The sequence below is a fragment of the Aquila chrysaetos genome, chromosome 3, assembly GCF_900496995.4.
Source record: "Aquila chrysaetos chrysaetos chromosome 3, bAquChr1.4, whole genome shotgun sequence".
NCBI classification, from domain to species: domain Eukaryota; kingdom Metazoa; phylum Chordata; class Aves; order Accipitriformes; family Accipitridae; genus Aquila; species Aquila chrysaetos.
Window position 1 is genome coordinate 32,776,111 of NC_044006.1, and position 17,299 is coordinate 32,793,409.

The 17,299-nt window shown below is 46.6% G+C and overlaps 1 protein-coding gene across 1 annotated transcript in view; it reads left to right on the plus strand.

The window, feature by feature from the left end:
- LOC115339805 overlaps positions 1-5,052 on the plus strand; it is a 68,143-nt gene extending 63,091 nt beyond the window's left edge. The window contains exon 3 of the mRNA XM_030010297.1: positions 2,560-5,052. Coding sequence (XP_029866157.1) covers positions 2,560-3,022 — 463 coding nt within the window. The 3' untranslated portion in view covers positions 3,023-5,052. The remainder of the gene's footprint in view (positions 1-2,559) is intronic.
- Positions 5,053-17,299: the final 12,247 nt, after the last annotated feature.

Below are 17,299 nucleotides of genomic sequence, written 5' to 3' on the forward strand. Positions count from 1 at the left end.
ACAGTTTCTCGTTACACTTTCCTGTTTCTAAATATAAAAAAATGCTAATTCCTAGGCAGGATTATCTGCATTATTGGGTTTTTTGTGGTCCGCCCCCCCCCCCCCCCCCAAACTGAGAAGTTTATTTTCCAATTTATAAGAGATGAGATTCTTCTCGTAATGCACTAATGTCATCCTAACGTAAATATTTGGTTTTGGTGGTTTTCCTCAGGGCTTCTAGACCCAGCCGGTGGGATGGCATGGGGGAATGCAGTTCCCTAGCTGCTAGTTACTCAGCTGTCATAAGAAAGCTTTCAAAGCACATAGTGTTAAAGAACATGAAACCTATTGCCAATAGATGAGTGAATAAAATCATACTAAGTAAAAATGGGAGAATATTAAAATTTCAGCTCAGACGTACTCTAAGACTACATCAGACTCTTTGGCTGAGGGCGTAAAGAAGCAGAAAACCAACCTCCATCTCTGGTACATTAAGAGGAGAGAAAGCCTTAGAGTAAGTGCTCATTTCTCACTTGTACAACATATAATACTGGTTTTTACTTGAAAAGGCTTTTAAATTGGCTTCTTCAGGGAGCAAGCAATGCATATACAGTAGCCTGCTTTTTTTAAGTAGTCTGATATACTTCAGCACAGATTGCATGAAAGGTTTCAGAAGGATTTAAACAACCTTGAAAAAGGCTCGTATCATTTGTTTTTCTTTTCCCACCCACAGTACTGGTGGCAGACTTTAGTGTTCCCAGGGAACAGAGAACATACAAAAAGTATTTGGCATTACTCTTGTGTGTGACATAATGTGCTTCGTCAAGTGTACTCAGTGCCACCACACACGGTGAAAGATCTGCTCAGGGGAGACGATTCACCTTCATCTGGCATTATCGTGTCACCATTGATCAGCACCAGCCACAACACAAGTTCAGCTTTCAGGCTCTTCCTTTCAGGGTTGAAGGCTGAATAATAGATACGCATAAAATATAAATACATTGGTATTTTCAATGTGTTAAAATTCCAGAAACTGCTCTTTAAATAAAAGCTCTGTAGTACAACATGACTTAGACTTCACAAGTGTACACACATGCACAGGTGTCAAGAAATTTAGCTCCATTTCCTACAGCGACTAAATTGCATAACCTGTCTCTCTGGGATGTCTTCTGTTAGTGCATATGTTAATCACTTTTGCCCAGGGACTAAATGTGACCCTGTCTCCCTTCTCTGCAGGGGAAAGACAGTGCATGAAGTTTCCTTCGGATTAAATTGGGCAGTGGGGACGGTTGGGGGGACACTTCCTTTGTCAGCAAGGTCGGAAGTTTTGCCGCCACATCTAACCCATTTCAGGAGAACTATTAAAAACCAGCAGTTTCTCCCTGGAGGTTTGCTAGGCTTTGCATCACTTTTTTTTTGTCCCGTTTGCTTAAGGACTCCTGCAATGGGTCCTCATCCCAGGGATAGTTCCAAGCTGATTCACAGAAACTCTTTTGGGTTTTGGTTGCTGAGGAAAGTCTGTATTACACAGGATGAAGTTCATTATTTGCTTATTTTTCACATGTGCCTAGATGAATTAGCCCAAAAAGGAGTTGTTGGTAACCCCTTAAGAGTGACCTGACTATTTCAAGCAGGTCATTGTACCATCCATGCAGCATTTTGAGGGGAATTGGGGAGAAGCCTGTGTTCGCTTCCACGTTTTTTTGTCTGCTTGAAAAGCTGCAGGACTGCCTGGACCTGTGCTCTCCCCAGGGCCGTTCCTGTAGTGCTGCAGCCCTGCAACACTGAACTCTCTCGTGCTGCCCGAGAGGCACGCTGCGTGCAGGCTACCGTGGTCAGCGTGCTCACCACCATCAGCCCTACGCTGGCGAGGGAGATTTTTTTTTTTCCCTTGAGCAATACAAAAGCCCCAGAATCCATAACTCCCTGTGTGGTTTTAAAAGAGGATCAGCTTTCCTGGGCAGCAGTGGGTTGTGTCCCTCAGCTTCTGCGAGCTCCTGAGGGATGGGTGCCTCAGAGGGGAATGAAGGGCCTGCATTCATGGGTCCCAGCAGGACTTTTGTGGGGTGGGGGCACCTTCCTGAATGCCCACACAGTGGGCAACTTCTGGGAACGGACCACGGATGTGCTGGTGTCTCACCCACCTCAGAGGAGCGCACAGGGTGCAGGCGTGAGGGTTAATGGCAGCATCGTGCTCGGGAAGCCACGTGGTCCCTGGGGCACCGCTCTCCTTTTGACAACGTTCTGGGATCTGTGAAAAAGCAGCCTGTTTCTCCTGTGTCTCTGAGGGCTTGGCTGAATTTCTAGGTTGCTTCCCCCACCTGCCAGCCTCCAACCCTCCTGAGATGAGCGCAGGAAATGAATAGCAAGAGCGCAGCTGTACACGTTACCGCATCGCTCTGCAGGGGCCACCTCTACGAAGCAGTAGATCTTGAGTGCAGAGCCAGTTTGCCACTTTTATTTCTTTTTTTTTTTTTTTTCCCTTGGAGAGATACACCCTTCACACTTTTGTATTTTAAACAGGCAGGGGTGTATAACCTGTGGGATCGATGGACCTAACCCTGTCACTTTGCTTTCCAGCGTGTGGTGGTGTGGAAGATGGACCCCGGAGGAGGGCAGAGCACGGAGGAGCCCGGCGGCGGGGACCCCATCCGGGGGACCCCTTGGGTGCCGTGCAGCAGCTGGTGTTGTGAATCAGGCCGTCACCAGTCGGAGAACGGCTACTTCACAACACCAGGGTCGCACCGCACCACGGTTCGACCGCCGGCCGGAGAGGAGCAGAGGTTCCCGCGGGCAGGCAGGGGATGTGGAACACCTCCTGGCTGCCTCTGCCCAAGCCCAGACCTGCAAAGGTAATCAGGTGCTCAACTCCTATTTAGGCACCAGCCTCCCACTGAAGTCTGAAATAGAAGTTAGGCCCCTAAATATCTCTGTGGGTCTGGCCCCGAGACCCTGCCTTGCTGTGCAGTGCAGAGCAGAGCTTCAGCAGGCACGGGGCAGTGCTGTCAGCAACACGGTCACTGCCTGTTTGCATGCGGTGTGAACGCTAAGGAACGGGTAACTTTTATTAAGCTGTGGCAAATAGCGAAAAAAAACCCAAACAAAAACCCTTTGCGTGTTCCATGTGTATTTCTCCCTGACAGTCATGTCTGTGGTCCTTGCCTGTGACTAGTCCTGATCCTTTCCGTATCTAGACACCTGATCACATGTTCTCTGTAAAAGATGCTGTACATACCAGGAAAAAAGCCAGACTCCTTGGAAATGACACTAAAACAGCCCTAGGTGTGTTGTAATGAATGAAAAAGCACCAAAAATAAACAGTGGGGTTGTCCAGAAGTGGTACGAACAGCTGCTGTCCTTAAAATAGAGAAAACGTTTGATTTTGCATTGCTTAAGCAACCCCTCATAAATCATTAGGCATAGAGGGACAGCGAAGCACACTCAAACTGACCCTGTCTGGGTGTGTTTCAGGTCTGAAACACAGGCTCTTTCCTGCCTCTTCCCTTGCACTGCAACACCAGCATGATGTTAGTTTGAGGGGAGTGGGTTACAGCAGAGTGCTTTCCACCAAACCCGGGTCTTGTTCACGGAGGTCAGCACAAAGCTGATGGCCATATACAATCCCTTAAGTCAAACTGAAACACTGTTCAGTTTTGATCTCTGAAAGCAGCTATCTGCCCTTGGACTTGGGATGGGGTTTTCTCTGGTGGGTTTTCCCTTCTTCCCACCCCCCAAGATAGTCTAGCTGTATGCTCTTAGGTGGGTGTTGGCTGGCTGTTCTCTTGTATGACATAAAACACTGGAAATGTCTAAAACAAAGAGTGGAGAAATGCAGAAAGCAAACAATCAAGGTAACAGAACTGATGAGGGATTTTTTTTTAAGTTTTCTTCATTATCCTAATTCATCTGATTGAAGCTGCCAGTAAAAATGACTTAAATACCATCCTGGATGTATGATTGCTGGCGGGGAGATAGACGTAGGGGAGATTCAGGATATACACAAGATCAGAAATAGCATGGGACAGCCTGGAAATGCAAATGAAAGGAGACAAAGATGGTTACGTTAGACCCACCCTAATCTTTCTGTTCAGGTGGGCTTCCTACAGAAGTAACCCTGAATTCCTTTCATAGCAAAAGGTCCACAGCAACGTAAGAGATATATGGGAGGCTCACTCATACATTAGGAGAGGGCAGCCTGTTGATGCAGGCTAGCATTGGGTTGTTTTCATTGATTAGAGGAAAAGCAAGACTGTATTTCTAGTTCAGGCACTATGGCAAGGAGTATGAATCTGTCGACCTAACATGCAAGAAGTCTGTTTTATTAAACTTGTTCTCTGCTAACACAAACTGTGTGCTCTGTGTGGTAGTCTCATTGTTCATTATAACCTTGTTTTAAAGCTCGATACCTTTCACTCCAGGGTTTGTTTCATGGGGTAAATTACACAATTCTTTAGAAACAGGAGGCAACAATGAAATAACCCCAATAACGCCTGTACACACTGGTTTATGTAGCAGCTATTCATATATAGAACTAAACACCATTTCATCTTCTCTTGAGAGCCAGAAACCTGTTTCACCTACTCAGCTTCTGTCAGTAAATACACATAACATTTGAAATAGGTTAATGCTTAATATCCACTGCCAGGTGACCTGATAGACTACTTCCGTACTTCTCCAAGTATGATATGTGGAGACAGGTCATTTTCAGTTCCCTTTGTTAAAGAATTTTCTCGGGAACATCACACTTTGGAGGTACTTTTGGGGCATTTATTGTACTCCCTGTTTCTAACTTGAATCCATCACACTTTATGCTCTTCTAAAGTGATTTCCTAGCAAATTAATGCATGCCATAATGTAGGACTGCTACTGAAAGTCAAGCACTCCTGCTTGTCATTAAGGAGCGTGATCGTGTCATTTTGTGAGGTGGATTGCAGGCTGAATAGCCAACCATCAGCTTCAGGTGATGGAAGCAATTTCTGTTTGCTCCCTTCAGCAGTTAGAAGTACTTGATGTTAGCATGTGCTGCAGTGAAAGGTGAATGCACAAAATAAATAGTTCAATATGAGTTATAAATTTGTGTGAGTGTTCTTCTTAAATAAGTGCTTACAGTTCATGTTCATGTCAACCCCAGTTCTGGCTGCTGAGCTGGAAAAACAGGGGTTCGCTGGGTTTCTGGGTAGCCCCCAAAATGGGAGGCCCTTGCAGTCTGTGGGTACGCCTGGAGAGCTTTCTGGTGCTTTCGAGATCCTTTCTTCTTCTTGTGTACTATTATAAAAAATGGTAGTTTACCCCCCAAAATACCCCATTAGAATTGTTGAAAGGCCTAATTTATAATCTTAATAAAACACTGTGCTCAGCAGTGGAGAAAAAAAAGAGCGAAGTCTATCAAAGCCGAAATGCTGGGCTGTAATCTCTTATGAGATATTTTTAAGGGGTTGTTATTCTGAAAGTGCTTTTTGTATTTAAGCAAATAATATTTCATTTCACCCTTGAACCCTTTAAAATCTAAATCTGATGGGTTTATTTTCTCAGTGCATCCACTTAGTACTACGGGTGTTCTTCAGTTATTTTGAATGGCTGTCTTTGTTTCCTTCATGGGCTCACCAGCAGTGCACATAGCACTTCAGAGAGTAGCATCCTTGTAAATTTTGTTCTCTTTCCCCTGCATGCAAAAGCCAAGCTGACAAGCACAGTAGGGCTCAGCATCTTTCACTTTCTGGGTTCGCACGCACTCTGCTTTGTTATCGTGGGGTTCCTCATGAAAAGTGCCATTAACGGATTTCTGTTTCATCTCTTTAATTGGGCTTCCTCTTTGGCAAACAACTAATACGAAATTAAAATGCTATTTCAGGCAGCATTGCAAAGCAAACAGTAGGTGGGACTGAATTTTGGTACCCACAAACCTGAGTCAGGTTTTATTTCAGTGCTATAAAAGCTTCTCAATAGGAGGGAGAAAATACAGAAACAGTCTTCAGGCATCTTAACACAGTGAGCAAGAGGTGACGCTAAGGAGGAGGAAAAGGGGCTTGTTCACAGCTACTGTTTTAAAAACTAAAGTAGGAGTTTGATAGGAAGGCTGATCAGATTAAATAACCTATGAAACTCCCGTCTGTTTATTCTGTGCTTGGCACTTTGAAATCGTTTCTGTGGGACTTGTGCTTTATCCAGCATGTGGCAAAAAGATGGCCGGTGGCAAAGAAAGCAGGAAAACAGAAAAAAAAGGCAAAATGAACAAACAAAAAGGAGCTGGGAGGGAAGGGACATTGCAGCAGACATTGAGGCCGTGAGGCCAGTGTGCCTCACTGCAGCTGCCCATCCCACCAGCAGCAGCAGCAGCAAGCAAGGCAACAGCAAAAGCGTGAGCCGGAGAGCAAGCACCGCTCAGCTGACGGCACCGAGTGGACATTATCTCACTGTGGGTGAAGCAGCTGTGAAATGTGGGTCTTGGGCAGCAGAGGCCTTGTGCTACTTCAGCACTTGATTTCCATAGCCCTGTATGTATTGCTGTGATTGCTCTGCAGTGAGGCGTGCCTGGTGATGCCTAGCTTGGTCACCCTGTAGTAAATGACTGACAGAGATTTTTTACAGTTCACAAATGCAAGTCTATATATATTAGATACATATTTTTAGAAAAATCAGAGTCCACCCACTCAGGCCTCAAACATGCATGTAAAAGGGGCCAAAGCATCCCCATTGGGCAATGAAGTGGCACCACAAAGAGCATAAAAATCATGAAGTAAGGCTAAATAACCATTTCACTCAAAGTTTGATGTAAACAACAGAAGAGAGTAAGCAGTCTCTGAAGATCACATAAACTACTCAGAGAAGTTTTATAACCCTTTCTCTAAGGATATTCTCCCTGCTTAAAAGCCAAAGCAACGGAGACTTTGCTGTGTCATACTCCTTGTCTTTATGTATATTCCAAAAATTATGATGCTTCTTTGACAAACAGTCACCTCTGTTCTTTAACAAGACTAATTACGTGTGCCTCAGTAAATGAGTTTTTACATTGCATTTGATTAGACTTAGTCCTCCAACCATGCAGTAGCAGGAAAGAGCTGCCCACGTGTGCAAGCTTAATGCATGCAGCTCTCACCACCACAGAGACCGTTTTGAAAAAGATGTACAGAACAGCCCAGCCAGACACTCTCTGCTGCCTGCTTCATGCCAGGAAAACTCCTCTGCTCCCAGGGGGACACGGGCACTATGCTGGGAGGGAGGCTGGGACCAGTCGCCCATCCCTGTGCCACTGCAGCTTTGTCCCCCACTGCTGCTCTGTCCACAGAGTCCGGGGAAGGGGCTTGGGATGGGCTGGTTCGTTCCTGGGCTGGGACAGCACAAAAAAGCAGAACGAGGAAGAGACCTGAGGTCTGTATTAATATTTTGAGTGCATGGCATCAGTTAAAAATTTTGGCAGTTTGGGAAGAAACGCCCAGTTCTAGAGAACTCTTTGGCATATGTCAAAACTCAACATCCAAATACATTGTCCCCTGTATGCCTTTAGTGAAGTGGTTATTAAGATGACTAAACCTGTATTTTAATTCCTTCCTTTGCATAGGGGTCTTATGGCCTGAACTCTTTCTACCCTGGTCTCCCTGCCATTTGGGATGTGTAGCTGGGGTAGCACGTGTGTCCCTGGGCTCGCCAGGAAAGCCAGCAGCTCCTCTGTGTGAATAGCAGCCGTGGACGGAAGCGGCTGATAAGGCTGCAAATTACATTTCATTTCCAAAGCTCCAGCTGAATTTCATAGCCACAGAGATGCCAGATCAGGTAGAGGTCTGAGGAGGCAGCTCTTTGTGCTGGTTTTACCCCTCCCTGTTGAAGCACATTTCTGCAGGAGAAGCTGAGAAATTCCTGTAGCTCGCACCCATTACGATAGCGAGAAGCACTTGGATCGTGCCAGAAAACAAGCCCTGTGAGCTGGCATAGAAAGTCCTTGGGCAGGCCAGGAAAGGCAGCGAGGTGGCAATCAGGGCCCTGCCGGGAAGGGGGGCAGTGATGGGCACCCACCCAGCTGCTCCCCTCTCCAAAGCCTCCCCTGACCACCGAAACGCATGTAGGTGCCCACCACCCTCAGCCGATGAAGAGCGGGATGGTCTTCTGGAAAAGACACCGCTCTCTCCACATGCCTGATATCTGGCCGTATTCCTTGCCAAATGGCAAAAGGCTTTAGCGCTGACAACCTACAGGGGTTTTACATGACTATTTTTTATGATGTAAAAATACTAGTTTCCATAGTAACAGCCATGTGGGCCAGCACTTACCCAGCTCTGGAGATACGCTGCAGAAGACTCTCGGAGAATAAAAATCCCCACGTGCCCCGGGAACCACTGCACATCAGCAGGGTGTTTCCAGGGGAAGCACTCCTGCTCTCCATAACCTCTCCCTTCGCTAGATTTAATATATCTAGTTTATAATTTTATTGTTCCAAATAAACTTTTGTTGTTGTTCTACCTTAGGGACCTCCAGAGAGACCCGTAACACAATGGCAGCATCTCCCACGTCATCTGCAGTGTGCGTTAACTCTCTGGTGAAAAGCAGCTGCTCTTTTCCTCCAGGAATGGTTTTTGATCTCTTCCCACTTTCAGCTAGTCTAAACCCCAAAGTATTGAATAGCATTCTGCCGGCTGCCTTGCTGAAAAAGCCCTTCTAGTTTCATCCCTTGAATTAAAAGCATACTGTCTTCAAGCTTTGAATTCAAAATGGCAACGTCTTTGCTGCTTAATGACAAGGGAAGGGAAGGGGAGCTGGTGACTGCTCCCAACAGTATGTGCCGAGGGAACAGCATCACTCATCCTGTCATCGGGGCAGAAGTGTCTGCTGTCAGGGAAAAGTAACCTAGAAATCCCACACCCCAGCAATGCGACCGTGAGCGTGCAGGCAGCTGCCTGCGGTGGGAGGTGGTGCATGCCCTGGCACCAAGGTGAGAATAACCCCAGGGCCAGGGCAGCCAAAATGAGCTTTCCATGCTCTGGACTTCAACAGGCGGCTCAGTCCTGGGCAGCTTTGGGTGGAGTTGGCTTGTTTTAACCCATGTGAAAGAAAGCCCACCTAGTTGGGGCTGGGTTTTTTGCCTTTGTAAACAAAGTAGCTACGTTTGTGCTGGGGAAAGGGGTGACGTTCACCAAAAAGCCTCCCCGTCCCTGCCGGGATGAGTGAGCAGCTTTCCAGCAGCCTAATACCGTTAACACAGATGCCTCCGGCACAGCACAGCCGAGCTCCCCGCTCAGCCCCTGCCCTTGGCTGCCCCTGTCCCACGCACGTCACAAATTCAGGCACCTTCACCGGGGCTGCAGCTTTGTTCACAGGAGCTGAAGCCTTACTCCCTCAAAGCTAAGCTCCAGAAAAATACCACATTGCAAAATACAGATGTTTCATAGTGACGGAAATAGTCAGTGACCAAGAAAACCCTCACGCGAGCTTTCTTTTTTAATAAAGCAAACTGCATTGCCTTGTCATGTGAATTAATATCCCCACAGCATGGCTTTGTGTATTTATTCCTTGCTGATGTTGCTTTTGATCACTACTAGCTGAAAATGAAATATCAGATGCTTCGGGGCTGCTGTTAGGACAGATTCAATGAGATGAAAACGCATTTCAGGAAATACCACTGAAGCCAGTTTTTGTTTTAATTTCCAGGGACACGCAGGGCTCCAATTCCCTGGACACAGGAGGAATTGCAGTCAAAGAAAGGCACACTGAAAACACACATCAAGAGTCTGTCCTCCCAACCCACAGGAGCAAATGTCATTCAGAGGCATTGCTGTTATCCCCCTCAGTCACAAGACTCTTCCTTTTGAAGGCAATATTTGGGAATCCACGTCCCTTCCTTCTCAGGCTTTTTGAAGAGGACGTGGTCCCTGAGCACAGACTGCAGTCAGGGCTGTAGCACCCCGGCACGCTGTGTGCTGGTCCCACAGCCCCTGTCCATCTGTCCGTCAGTCCATCAGTCTGCCTCATCAGTCCTGTCTCCAGGTTACTCAAAACTCCACTTCGGTGACTGACTTTCTGCCCGGCTCATGGCCTCGCAGGCAGGTCCCCAGCTGAAGGCATCACCCCTTGCTTGGGGAGCATGGGGAGCTTTTCCCTAGCTAAGGTCCTCTTCTCACTCTAATTTGGGATAACCTCCTTTCTCTTCTTGAATTTATATCCCCACATACCCCTCTGGGAGGTGTACCTGATTGGGGAGCTGGTATGAACATCAGATAAGGCATGAGGTGCTCCTGTTACTCAACACTTGTAATTACACAACCGGCCTAAGGCAAATAGTGCCAGACCAGATGATTTATGCTGTGTAAGTAAGTCACTGCTTTTCACAATCATCTGCTTTGTTCAAACCCGACATCAATCAGTTTAACCTACATCTGAAGAATCGGGTCTCTTCTTATTTAAGCACATGAATGGAATCCACTGAGTCTCATAGTTAGATCTGGTCAGGAAAAAAATTGAGTTTTCCCCATACATTCAGAGAAGGAAAAATCCATATTTGGAAACAGTTTAATTGAAAAAGTCAGACACTCTGTTATTGAACATAACCCAGATTAACAGTGAAAAACTCCAGGATTTTCTTAGAGGGGAAAAAAAAAAATCCAAACCACTTCAAAATGCAATTTTTCCTATAAAAATCGGCATTAAGTGGGGGAGACCAAAACTTCTGCCCACACCATCGTCCCCCCACAGCGCAGTGGCAAGGGTCCAGGTGCCCTGAGTGTCTCCTGCAAGAGCGTAGGATGGGCAGGCACAGCTCTCCTACCACCCCTGCTGTGCCAAGGGGGCTTAAAAGGCCAAGAAATTTGGTCCCTTTCAGATTTTCCTTCAGCATTTCCCCAGCTTTCTCTGTGTAGGCATTGCACGTAGCACAGTGGGGTTATGACACACAGCAAGGTTTTCTAAACACTTGTACAAGTAATAATAAAAAGCCCTGACCATCCCCATCTGGGTGTCTCATAAAAACGGATTTAAAGACCTCATGGGCTACAGACAGGGAGGGACAGAGCCTACAAAGAGGCTGACAAAATCCCACCACCCTGTTGCAAGGTGGGGAGGAGACCTCTGATGCTCTACAGCCCAAAACTGGGTCACAACCACCCACATCGCCATTTTGGCTCAGTTTCAATCTTGATGTCCGCACCTCTCCAAAGACTGCCAGATGGGGGAAGTGAACAAATTAAGTTTGCTGCCACATCAGCCCAAAAACTTTGTAGCAAGGAAACAGACCTTGGACCTGGTGTTCTTAACAAGATCCAAGGAAACCCTCTGCCATGTGGGAGGCTTGTTGGGGGCATGTTTCTGTGCATAGACCAGCATCAGTCACCTGCAGTGTGAATGTAGTAATGCAAATATACTGATGAAGCGATTCAGGAATTAGGGAATAAAAAACCTTATACCTTCCTCCTGTCCAAAACTGTAGGTTGGGAGAGGAGGAGATAGCTGGGAAGAGTCCTAGTGCCTTTGGGAAGCAAAAAAAGTTATATTGTGTTCATTTTAATTACCCTGCAAGGGAGCACAGCAGCCTGGGTGAGTCTCCTGTGATCGCACAGCAGGGTGTTGTTTCAGCGTAGTAAAATACAGCAGAAAAAATACCAACCCAGGTGAGAGTTTCTGAAACTCTTCATCAAGTCTTTTCTCTTTCCCCAGATAACCCAAGCTCTCTTATATGTCCATGACACAGTAATTTCACCTTTGTTTAGAGCAGAAGGTACTGAAATGGAAACTTGGGGGGTAAAAAAACCCTTCCAGACTGAAATCAAAACAAATCACTTTTTTGCATGTTAATAAGGCTCCTGATTGAAAGTGTTCTAGCTGTTCACGGAGGAATATCAACAGTAGATGCTTCTAATTTAAGCCTGGCTAATTAAAAGCAAAAAGAAAAAAATCGCTCCCCTAGAAACAGCCGCATACAAGATGCACTCACCCAGCACATTTCATCAAGCTCCGCTTATTATAGCTGGGTTTAGGGAAACAAACCCATGGCTTTTTTTCTCTCTTACTGGGTGGGGTTTTCCCACCGCACGTTGCCTCTAGCACCCTGCCCCTCTGCCGAGCCGGCGGCAGTGACCGGCGGGACCCGCAGGGACGTCCGTGGCTGCGACCTGTTCGGGGCTTCGGCAAGGCATCACCAACGGCACGGGGCATTAGAGGGGGCTGAGCTGGGACTGTCCCTGCGCCAGAGCCTGTGAAGATTGACAGCTGCCAGAGTGCCATCGGGAACTTGTCACAGGTGTGCTCTGACCCTTGCCCGGCTCGATGGTAAAAACATTAAACTCTGCCAGCCCCAGAACTGACCCCCTAAGAACCAAACCACTTCTCACCAATTTGGCTACAAGGATACTATGGGATATTGTGGCAAAACCCTTGCTAAAGCAGGGAGAAACGGCATCCACTGCCATCCCCCGGCCGCCAAGGCTGTCATCTCACCTCACCGCACCAAGCAATCTGGTTGGGCACGATCCTGCTTCCCCCCCCCCTTACCGATTACAGATCGGTAATTTCATTTGACAACGGCACACACAAATGATGCAAAAACTCAGGGAAAAAAATTAATGCAGGCAAAGCGTAGGAGGAAGGAGGGCCGTATCCTTGACTGCAGAGCGCTGGCGGTGTCCAGCGGGAGTCAGGAGAGTGGGAGGCAGTGAGATGCCACTTTCCCCAAGCAGCAGTTTTGAAGCAGAGCTATTGTAGAAAAAGCTGCTGATGGGCTCTCAAAAAGCCACCGAGAGCTTTGCGTTAACGGCTCGGAGGCGTACAGCTCGGGCAGCACGGCTGCTTACATTCACCGGTTCAAAAGCGATGGGGGAAAAGAGTCGGCTCCGTAAGCATCGGTTCTGTGCAGGCTGAGGGTACCTGCTCCCCGGCAGTGCCCATCCACAGCTGCTCTGCGAGGCAGCGGCCAGCCAGACCCATTTTCTCGCTACCCCTTCAGCAAGCATCCCTCTTCTCCCTGTGCTGGGTCTGGGCTCTGCAGCTCAAGCCGGGAGGAGAAATGTCGCCGTAAGTCTGCTGTCAATCAGCACATTCTCCCTGAAATGGGAAACAGGGTTTTGTTCTCTTTTTCCTTTTTTTTTTTATTTTATGGTTATTTATTGTGCCTCTTTGAATTTGCATCCCAAGGGCTTCTGTATGACAGAATGTAATAGTATTAGTCACCGTTTTACACATTAGGGAACATAATATTTAGCACTCATAACAATTTCCAGCTTCAAAGTGCCACACAAACATTAGAAATACACTGTATTTTTCCCTGTTTTTTTCAGGGATAGCTTGTACTTGCCTGAAGCTGTACCACTTCTCTTTGTGTTATCCCTCATGAGAAATGGGGCTTTTCTATCACCACCTCTGTCAACACCAGAGGATGCCAGTTTTCTGGCCTCTTACTCGGAGCAGCTCTGAACAAAAGGGACTTCCCTGGCTCCCCCTTTTCCCCATCCATCCACAGCTCCCACGCACCTACCATATTCCTGGCTACTGAAGTCCAAGTCCAGCATTAGACAGCACCAGCAGTGGTCAATCAGTCCTTCCTTTGGCAGCTTGTCCCATTGCTTGTAGGATAAAAACTGCAAGATGTTAAATTTCTTTCTTCTTTTCCTCTGGCGCTTTGCTTGTGCTGCCAATAAGCTCCTTCTCTGTACGGGACTAGAGACGTGTGTTGTAACCCACCTCATCGCCCCATGGTTTGAGTCTTGACAATGACCCAGGTGTCTTGCAACAGGCACGTTTGAACAGTGGAGGTCTGCAGAGCTCATGGAGGTAATGGTGAGGCTGCTCAGCATCATTCTGGGGATCAAAAGGACCTTGTCTAGTAAATCTGTCCCCTGAGAGGAATGCGGAATACATCTAATGGAGAAGTAATATCTACCATGTGGGAATACCCAGCTCGTGATGTATTCTCATAACTTTCACTTGTTTATTTGTTAGACTGCAAGAAATGCAATTTATATAATCGGTGACATAATGTTTTACATGCTATGACATTTTATGACTTCTTGGTCCCATACAGCAGCATATCAAAAGTGGTTAAGAGTTTAAAATCTGTTCTCTTTAACACCAGTAATTTTTCCACCTGCAAGGTTCTATGAAGTTCCTCCAAGTGTCCTGCAAAAGAGGACCAAGATAAACAAGCTTATCTGTTATTCAATATATTTCTGCATATATTACATTCCCAAAGGCCTCTGCACCTCTGCTGGAAAACATTTGGGATCCCCAAATCAAAAAACACCTCTTAATGTTATGTCTCAAATAAATAAGATTTTTTGATCCTTTGCATAACAGGTCTTAATCCTGCCTTCAATTTTACTGCGTTTAGGCAACTGAGAAAGAAGGATTAAAAATACCGTCTCAGCTGGAGACATCACACAGGATTTGTATTCATTCCCCAGCTGTGATTTGTAGCGCAATGAATTCTCAAGAAATATCTTAGCTTGGCAAGTGTATTCCTGGAAAAGAATGATTCAGGCTGGTATCTCTCGTGGGTCATCTAGCCTATCGCCCAGTAGCCATGGCTATGCTATGACATCAGTTGCACTGAAAGGTCTTCAGTGAAAGAAAAAGAAAAGTCCGTCATGGTATGTATGTCACACGCTAGATTTGACAAACAGAAAATCCCAAATCTAAGAACAATGAAGCACATAAATATGCCAATTCAGGAGTCATAACAATCCACAGTTTCCACAAATTGCACGCATTTTTCTTCCACCAGCCCCAGCCTTACACGCCTCATGCATTTTAATGCACACTTGCAATGTAAATGAGTTTCGAGTAACTCCTGTTTGTCAGCTGAACAAAACCCGAAAGTCTCAACCACAAAAAGTTTCTCCAGACTCAACAGATGATCAGCTGTGCTTCCAGCCTCAGCTTTTGCAGACGAGTCAGTGCCTGAGCTTTGGGGAAGAAAGGGCTGGGATGCTGGTCCTCAAGCATGCTGCTTTGGGAGGGGGGAAAAACTCGCAACCGGGAGATAGTTCTCTCAAATTAAATTCCCTGCCTACGTGCAATTGCCAGGTAGAATGAAGTCTGTAGCCCACTTCAGAAGAAGAATAAAATGTGCTGCCTCTGGGAACCACCACAGAAGCATCCATAGTTTCTACAGTGGTCAACTGCAAGCCTGTAGACATCTCAGCTGAGCAGGAACTGGGGACCAGTGCTCATATAAGCCCATGCGGCCCCCGGGCCCTTACCTCGTTCCTTAGTGCAGGCAGCCAGCAGCCAGGTTTTTCCCATGGTATTTCAGCTGGTGTCTTTTGGCACTTCCTTAATTTTATTTCATGATGGGTGGGGAAAAAAGTCATGGCTTACATTTCACTGAGTGCTTTGTACAATCACTCATTTGCGACAGATATAAGCATGGATGGATTCAGTACAACTTCTTAGCCACACATGAAAAACTCCCCAGCCTGCTCATGGAGGCACCAAGTTTCATACATCCATATGCACATCCCTCCTCTTTTCCTGGTTGTCTACAGGGACAGAGACCTACGGCATGTCATCATAACCCTCCTGCAGCCTCCAAGGCTCAGCCACCGACCAGAAGCTGCCTGTAACTTGCCCCAGTAAGGCTGGTACCTGCTCTCAAATTCTTTTTTCTCCTGTCAGATTTAAGCAGTGTCTTGTCAAATTAATACATGTATTTGATCACCTGCAAGGGGAGAATAAGGGTATAGGAAGGAAAGGACATCTCTAGGTTAGTTTTCATAGACTACCATGAAGTGCATGTCAGTGTGCGCTGGTGTAACACACGGTGGGACCAGTCCAGGGTGCAAACCAGATGTATTCTGGGTCTTCATGGGGCTCTGCTTCTGAACCTGCGAAGTTGGAAGCTCTGTTTTGCAGGATGATTGAGCCTACCATCATAGGAGATAAAAAAGGTTTGGTGCAAATTATGCCCTGTGTTCTCCCTGTTTAAATAGTTTTTTAGCACAACTCCTACTACAGAGCTGCCTCCAGCCTAACTAGCCAGTGGTCTTTGCTCCCAAGCTGGATGAGATGTGGCGAAGTAAAGTCTCTGTGCGAGCACCATTTCTAAACTCCTCCCAAGCCTTGCTCTTATGCTCTGGTCATCCAGGAAGCTCCCAGGAGGCAACGCGATCGCCTCGGCTCCGATTCACAATTTTTTCAGCAGAAGGCAAAAGAATTATATGGACTATAGCCACATCCCATCGGTGTGAGAGCACAGAGGATTTCTGTGGAGAGGACCATTTGAGCTTTGATGTATGGGATCAGGTCTATTCATATGTGGGCCATGAAAAGATCAGCTACATGAACAGTCCCCGTCTTCAGCTACATCTACCAAGCCCGTGCGGTACAGACTTGACCCAGGGAACCAGAGGCCCATCGCAAGGTCACAGTTTTTGAACAGTCTTACCAGCTGGGCTTGCACAGTCCTCCCCCAAACCAGTCATGGAGTCCCTAAGATTTTGCAGGGCTAGGTGTAACTTGCTGATATTTAGCTGGAGACCTTTAACGTATTTATTTATTTGAAACAGGTCAGAAGTGAAATAGGGCAGATAATAGATACTAAAACACAAATCTGAGACTTCTCCACTTTTGGGACAGACATTTTCCAAAGACTTAATCTGGATGCCTGCACCCACTTTGCTACCCAGCATTCTCCATATTAACATTTGCAAATGATGCTTTGAAACATTCCAGTTCTTTCAGGGCAGAGAGATTTCCCTGAAAGGAAACCCAAGTCAGCTATGATACATTGCTCTGCCTCTTCCCTTAGCAGGTCTCTGCAGAATCTGGGTGTCACACTGACAGGCAGCTGGTGAACTGGAGGCAGCAGTAACAGCCAGTTTTTAAGTAACATAGGTTGCCGATTCTCGTGTGCAAAAAGTGGGTGCGTGGAGACACCTAGGATCTAATATGAGGTTAAATCAGGGTCCTAACCTTGCCCAGGCTCACAGCAGAAGCATGTAATTCAAGGGGTATTGTCAAGAGTCTTTGCTCCAAGCACACACTTATAGAGCAGCTGGGAGGGAGTCATTCTTCCCCGGTGCTGGCTCCTCTGCATAAAACAGCATCAGGGTTGTCCAGGTTTACACTGCACCTCTTAAAGAGATGGTAGAAACTGCTCAATTTCTGCTTCTCCGCCCAGCCCACAAACCTAAAATAGACTCTGGATAAAGCCATGGCCTCGTGACTAGCTCTTGTGCAGACTGAATTAAAGCTATCACTGAAGGTGCCCCATTGGCAAAGCTAAATGGCTATACGTACTGAGTTCGGACAAAGCAAAGAACTGATAAAAGGCACTGAACAGCTTTAGAACTATTAGAAGATGTCACCTTCTTCTCCACCTGAAGAAGGAGGCGTTCAGCCAGAGCCT